The sequence below is a fragment of the Berghia stephanieae genome, chromosome 13, assembly GCF_034508935.2.
Source record: "Berghia stephanieae isolate SIO BIC M18660-M18661 chromosome 13, UCSD_Bste_1.3, whole genome shotgun sequence".
NCBI lineage: Eukaryota > Metazoa > Mollusca > Gastropoda > Nudibranchia > Aeolidiidae > Berghia > Berghia stephanieae.
The window spans coordinates 6,643,205-6,650,704 of NC_088372.1; the positions used below are offsets into that span (position 1 = coordinate 6,643,205).

The 7,500-nt window shown below is 34.3% G+C and overlaps 1 protein-coding gene across 9 annotated transcripts in view; it reads left to right on the plus strand.

The window, feature by feature from the left end:
• LOC144958990 (uncharacterized) overlaps positions 1-7,500 on the plus strand; it is a 196,130-nt gene that overhangs the window by 38,054 nt on the left and 150,576 nt on the right. For 6 of the 9 annotated variants that reach the window (XM_078891299.1, XM_078891294.1, XM_078891297.1 and 3 more), the window contains exon 2: positions 1,665-1,907. The exons of 1 other annotated variant lie outside the window; for it this stretch is intronic. In XM_078891299.1, the coding sequence (XP_078747425.1) occupies positions 1,847-1,907 (61 nt within the window). In that variant the 5' untranslated portion in view covers positions 1,665-1,846. Of the gene's footprint in view, positions 1-1,626; positions 1,908-7,500 lie in introns of all 9 variants that reach the window. 2 more of the 9 variants (XM_078891295.1, XM_078891298.1) reach the window with 1 other exon arrangement.

Sequence of the window (7,500 nt, forward strand, 5' to 3'; positions counted from 1 at the left end):
ATTGTTGTCATCACTTGACATCTTGTTAAAAATCATTTGCTAGAAAGTGATGTATTATAAGGAAGAACATGTTGGTATATGTGACCCATCGTCTCAAAACGGTATCATGTCGGAACAAACAAGATGCTTAAAAGCCAAATTTAATGTTAAAACTGGTCAAAAATATAAATTGTTGGCATTAGCACCCTAAAATATGGTATCCATTCTCCTTAATAAAACGTACAAACTCAACACAAGTCTGATATTTCTGGCTATAAATTCAATTTTCAACAACTTAACAATCCCGACTTAATACCGTTTTGAGGCGAAGGATCACATATGTTTGTGAAGAGATATGTGTGTGTGTGTGTGTGTGTGTGTGTGTGTGTGTGTGTAGATGTGTGTGTGTGTGTTTGTGTGTAACCAAGGGCAGTGATCAAAGCTAGAGTTGTCGTACTAGTAAGGCAGTAGGTTCGAGCCCCTATCCCACCGCGAAATTTTTATTCTCTATTCTCTGTCTTCTGGGACTTTCCAACTCACTTCAATTCTTGTTATTATCAACATAAGTGCCTGCTCCACTCACTTTTCTGACTTAACCCCCTCCTTACCACCTATTTGAAAATCGTCACATTCGTTACGATACAACCAACCTTTTTCTTATTCAAATTTCTTTGGTACATTCTGGAATTTAAACAAAACTAACAGTGTGTTGTAGAGCATGTTTTGCTAAAGAAATTATGTATCGCAAGAACTTACTGCTATTGTGTTTGAGTGATAAAAAATCTATTTTTGTGTTAGTTGGGTGTGAAGCTTTGGGAAAAATCCTGGAAATGGCTGACTGGTAAGGAGAGAGTTAATGGTATTCCAAGTGTCATAAAACACCAACAAATACAAGAAGGAAGTAAAATAAACCTGGAATAATTAAATACCCCATCATCCCAGAATTCTTCTTCTTCTCCTTCTTCTTCTTCTTCTTCTTCTTCTTCTTCTTCTTCTTCTTCTTCTTCTTCTTCTTCTTCTTCTTCTTCTTCTTCTTCTTCTTCTTCTTCTTCTTCTTCTTCTTCTTCTTCCCTCTACCTCTCCTCCTCATCCTCCTCCTTCCCCTCCTCCTCCTTCTCCTCCTCCTCCTTCCCACCCTCCTCTTCATTCAAAATCTTACCACACACATAATATCTGATCCTATCCTACCCTATATGTTTACTGCTACTTTCTGGTGGTTGTTACTCAATATTTTAGGGGGGAAAATGCACTTTGCATGCATGAAATCTCCGCAAACTTCACTTTGAACTAGATACTCGTACAAATGCTGGTGAAATACACTTGACAATGAGTTGACGTTAGATCCTGGTTTTCGTTGATGGCCGTGTATGTATACTACAAAGAGGCGATTGTATTATTATTATTATTATTATTATTATTATTATTATTATTATTATTATTATTATTATTATTATTATTATTATTATTATTATTATTTATTATTATTATTATTATTATTATTATTATTATTATTATCATTATCATTATCATTATAATAATAATGATTTTTATTATTATTATCATCAACATCATCATCACCATTATTATTATTATCATCATCATCATCATCATCATCATCATCATTAATACATCGAATATCCATTATAGTTAGACACTTCCTGAACTAAGCTTTTCTCCATCATTAGTCACCATTATTAGGATCTTATTAACAACCAATTTGATAAAATGGACGAAATAAGCAAAAATATGTATCTGAACCGTTAGAATTTTGGAATGAGTGTAAATAACTATACTATAAATAAAGGAAACTATTTCATTGGATTAAAATGATGTCACCGGAAGTTACGTCACCATCAGTTGACCAATCATGAGTGAACAAGATTTAGCTGCCCCTATCTATACGTCGGCCATTCAAATACAAATCAATGGTAAGTCTTGAATTTTGGTTTTTGTTGAAAGGAGAGGGACTGGATGAGGTGGAGTTGAAAGATATATATATTACATTCAAAATAACAAACATAAAAATGTATTGTTATGTTTGTTATTTTGAATGTACGCATTTAAGTGTATTCCTCTTAGTGGGGACTTGTGCTGGTGTCTGGGTGAGACTTCTAGATAATCTCCAACTAAGTACACTGATGGTGTGTTCTTGGAATCTACATCTAATCATCCAATCCCTATTTGAACCAATTCCCCTTTGTCTTATTTTTTCCTCAGGTCCTTTTAATTGTACATCTATAATCTTTTTACTAGCCAATTTTCATCCTTTTTACTGGCGCTGTCATGTCATGACCGAAATGAGCTGCAAGCGCCGTAAAACCCTTAAAAACTAAAAAAAAAAACAACCCCAACACACACACACACACACACACACACAAAGCAAAAAAAAAAAAGCAAAAAAAACAAAACAAAACAAAACAAAAACAAACAAACCTCCCCCCCCCAAAAAAAAAAAAAAAAAAAAAAAAAAAAAACCCAAAAACAAAGACAAAACGTGCCTCCCATTTAATTGCAAACAGTTCAATGCCAACTTTTAAACATTTTTTGAAAGCGGTCCTTCAGAATCTTTATAATTTTATTCCGGTTTCTAAACCGCGAAATCTACAATAGCAAGAATTACTTGCTAGCCCTAGTTTATATATATATATATATATATATATCTCCTATCACAGGTTACAAGAAACACGAGTTTCTTTCATTCTATTATTTTAAAAGAGGGCAATAGTGCTATTGCAAATTGAAATGTCACGAGCTAACCTCTACTTCAAAAAAAAAAATTGGAATTTATTTCCCCCCTATAAATGCCTCCATCAAACAAGTCATTCAACCATAACGATATAAAAAACAAAACAACACAGACCTCTAAAAGTTTCTACGTACTCGTGTTTCTAAAGGAATTCTTTAATACGTTATTTGCCTATTATACCCCGAGATAAATTACAGGGTGTGAAATCAGCGTGTATGATCCCACAGTTATAATTATTGCTTTTAACAGTTATGTCACGTGATTAACCCTCTCCTTCCCGCCCAAAGGAAAATCGTCACATTCGTTACTCGATATAACCGACAATTTTTTCATTCTGATTTATTTTGTACATCATAAAATTTAAATAAATGCTGCATTAATTACAGCTATAAATACTAAACACTGTGTTGTAGAGCTCGGAGATAAAGATGAAGGGAGTAAATCTGACTCATGAATGAAGAACACAAAACAAACGACGTTTCGGCCCTTGGCCTTTTTTAAGTAACCACAGAATACATGTATATTTATATTAGATTGTCATAATAATATAGGCGAAAATTTGTAAATGTGTGTTTTTATTAGTTGTAGAGCTCACTTTTTACTGTTTTGTTTTAGTAAGAAAAGTCTATTTTGTGCTGGGTGGGTGTGAAAAATTATTTTCGGGGGAATTTCTAAAAATAGCTGGTAAGGAGAGAGTTAACTTACAACTGGAATTATGTTATTCTTTTGCTTGTTTGTAAACTTTGCTCGAGCGATACGTTTAGCAAATTATTCGAACGTCCAGCTCGTGAACATCGATATTTTTGTTTTCGAATATTTTTTTTTAATGAATCAATCGAACGTTAGGTGATTGATATTAAGAACTTTCACGAATTACGTTATTGAAAATGAATTTTAAATAATTTGCAGATATCGTAATTTGAAATGTTGTTCTGAAAAATGTTCTACCTTTATCTCGTAGTCTTACTAAACAGGTCAAGTGTAAATGTTGCTGCTCGAAGCTCGAAGAAATAAATAATAACGCGAAGTTGAATGTAGGCTTCAATTTAATGACAAAAACAGATCAAATGAACGTTTCGGGTTCACTACGCCACTACCACATCATCTCATTCATCTGTGGTGTTTCAATCATCCTGTTTTGTTGATAAAGGGGAAACCCGAAACATTCATTTGATCTGTTTTTGTAATTAAATTGAAGCTGACATTCAACTTCACGTTATTATTTACTAAAGAGGTCAAGAGAAATAGAAATGCGGTCAGATTCAAACAATGTTTGTTTTGTTTATTTGTTTATTTTTTATTTTTTTAAACGTTCTTTTAAAACGTTTTTTTTTAAATAAAAAGATTATTCTAAGCGGTGTCGACCGATGTGTGCATGTATGCAGGTCTGACATCCGAACCCACTTATGGGCCTAGTTTAACTTTGTTGTAATTAATGGACATTATTTTGCGTAATTTATTTTGGAGATTTCCATTACAGCAATGAGCCCATAAGGAATTGGGTTATCAGACCTGCAAATAAGTGAACGTAGGTATCATACAGACTATCAAATCAATGCTTGGCGATAAAATATAAGCAAGTGTTTTTGTTTTTTGTTTGTTTTGTTTTTTAATTCACCGACAAATCACAGCTTGATGACGTCACTGATTGATGACCATTATTCGTTTTTTTTTGTTTTTGTTTTTTGCAAACGAAAAGCTCTGCGAACGCATACGGACATACTATTCGGACAAACACAGGTTTCGTCCCTCCATTGATTAAAATCATTTGTGTTTACACTTGCAAAGAACATGTAACCACCAACACATGATATTCTCTGCCAGATCATCGAAGAATCGCTTGGACACACAAGGAATATTTCGAGCATGCTGCTCATCCGAGCGTTCTGATTGGTGCATTCTTGTGGAAAGCCCTTCTAGTGTTTTGACTACGCTTCAGCGCCTGTCGTTGTGTTCTAGATTACTGTGTTACGATGTCTTGGAACGAAGAACAAAGAATTTTTTGTTTGTTTTTAAGGGTTTTACGGCGCTTGCAACACATTTAGGTTATATCAGCGCCAGTAAAAAGGAAGAAAATGGGATGGTAAAAAGTTCTAGAATTACAATTAAAGTACCCAAGAAAAAGTAAGACAAAGGGGAATTGAGAACAAATAGGGATCAGATGTAGATTCCAAGAGCATACCACCAATGTACTTAGTTTGAAATCACCTACAAGTCTCATCCAGACACAAGCACAAAATCCAACAAAGAGGAACACACTCAAATGCTTACATTATACATTCAAAATAAAAATAATAATACATAACAGAGAGATAATTTACAAGGAAAAAAATATCTCCCAAAACAATAACTGCATTTGACTGTTTCCCCTCCCTGCTAGGATTCCGGCCAGTGCCAGGACAAAACCAAGTAATCTCATTCCGAGACAAAGACAGAAAGCATGTTGGATAACAGATATAAGGGGATAGAAGACACAGTATGTACCTCCCTGCCCGCTATGGGAGGTCAGGATCCCCACCCAGAAGAACAAAGAACTTACGAAGAAAGAAGAAGCATTAATTTATTTATTTATCAAATCGTGACAGTCAAGAATTAGTTTTTTATTCATGCTATGCGTTGAGACTAAAGCCATACAGGGCGCAAACCATCGTTTCTTAAGATGGATGGATGCCTCGACTACTGATACGTTGAGCGAAAAAGAAAAACTCACAACATCCGCCAGCCGGATGTAGATAGGATGCGCTTGGCTAAGAAGCTCAAAGATTGCCAATGTCAAATATAACGGACCAACACACAAAATTATGTGTAACCTTGAACGTTTGTAGTCAGGTTAATACAGTTTAGCGAGAATTACTCATAAACGTGGATGGCAAAAAACAATAACAAAAACCTAAGTGATGTCATCTTGATTCTATCTATAGATAGTATGCCCTTGGCTAAGAAACTTACAACATTGCCAACCGGAAGTATAACGGACCAACACACAAAACTATGTGTAACCTTGTACGTTTATAGTCAGGTTAATACAGTTTAGCGAGAATTACTCATAAACGTGGATGGCAAAAAACAATAACAAAAACCTAAGTGATGTCATCTTGATTCTATCTATAGATAGTATGCCCTTGGCTAAGAAACTTACAACATTGCCAACCGGAAGTATAACGGACCAACACACAAAACTATGTGTAACCTTGTACGTTTATAGTCAGGTTAATACAGTTTAGCGAGAATTACTCATAAACGTGGATGGGAAAAAAAACAAAAAAAAAAACAAACAAAAAAAAAAACAAACAAACAAACAAAACAAAACAAAACAGAACAAAAAAAAATCCAAAAAAAAAAAAAAAAAAACCCCAAAGACCTGGGTGACGTCAACTTCATTCTATCTATACCAGTCGCTGATAGGAGAATGAGGAAATCGCTGATGGGAGAATGAGGAAATCCGATAGCTCAGTTGGTAAAGCACTCGACTCACAATCAAAAGGACAGATAGTATCCCATTAATCCAGGGTTCAGTCGTGATCTTGTTTTTCTTTTTGACTCCCTGTCGTCAGCTTCTTAGCCAAGCGCATAGACTATCGAATAAATAATTACGTGAAGTTGTATGGAAGCTTCAATTTGATTACAAAAAAACAGACCAAATGAGCGTTTCGGGTTTCCCCCTTTATCAACAAAACAGGATGAATGAAACACCACAGATGAATGAGATGATGGTGTGGTAGTGGCGTAGTTAACTAGTAGTAGTAGTAGTAGTAGTAGTAGTTGGTAGTAAGCATGACTATCAATAAAAGGAAGTAGTATAGTTAAGTAGGTCAGTCGTGATTAGTTTTCTTTGATCTGTGTCAGTAGCCAAGAGTAGACTATAGAGAGTGAAGATAAAGTGTAGTGAGTATGTGTTAGTGGAGTTATTTATAAAAATAGTCAGTAGTAGTAGTTAGTAGTATTATGTAGTAGTATAGTGAGTAGTTAGTATAGTGAAGTGTAGTATATGTGAGTAGTAGTAGTAGTAGTAGTAGTAGTAGTAGTTAGTAGTATAGTAGTAGTAGTAGTAGTAGTAGTAGTAGTATTAGTAGTATTAGTAGTAGTATGTAGATAGTAGTATAGTATGTAGTAGTAGTAGTAGTAGTATAGTAGTTAGTAGTAGTAGTGTAGTAGTAGTAGTAGTAGTAGTAGTAGTAGTAGTAGTAGTAGTAGTAGTAGTAGTAGTAGTAGTATGTAGTTAGTAGTAGTAGTAGTAGTAGTAGGTAGTAGTAGTAGTAGTAGTAGTAGTAGTAGGTAGTAGTAGTAGTAGTAGTAGTAGTAGTAGTAGTAGTAGTAGTGTATGTAGTAGTAGTAGTAGTAGTAGTAGTAGTATGTAGTAGTAGTAGTAGTAGTAGTAGTTATAGTAGTGTAGTAGTATTAGTAGTAGTAGTAGTAGTAGTAGTAGGTAGTAGTAGTAGTAGTAGTTAGTAGTAGTAGTAGTAGTAGTAGTATAGTAGTAGTAGTAGTAGTAGTAAGTAGTAGTATAGTAGTTAGTAGTAGTAGTAGTTAGTAGTAGTAGTAGTAGTAGTAGTAGTAGTAGTTAGTAGTAGTAGTAGTAAGTAGTAGTAGTAGTAGTAGTCAGTAGTAGTAGTAGTAGTAGTAGTAGTAGTAGTAGTAGTAGTAGTAGTATAGTAGTAGTGTAGTAGTAGTAGTAGTAGTATAGTAGTATAGTAGTAGTAGTATAGTAGTAGTTAGTGTAGTTAGTAAGTAGTAGTAGTAGTAGGTAGTAGTAGTAGTTAGTAGTATAGTAGTAG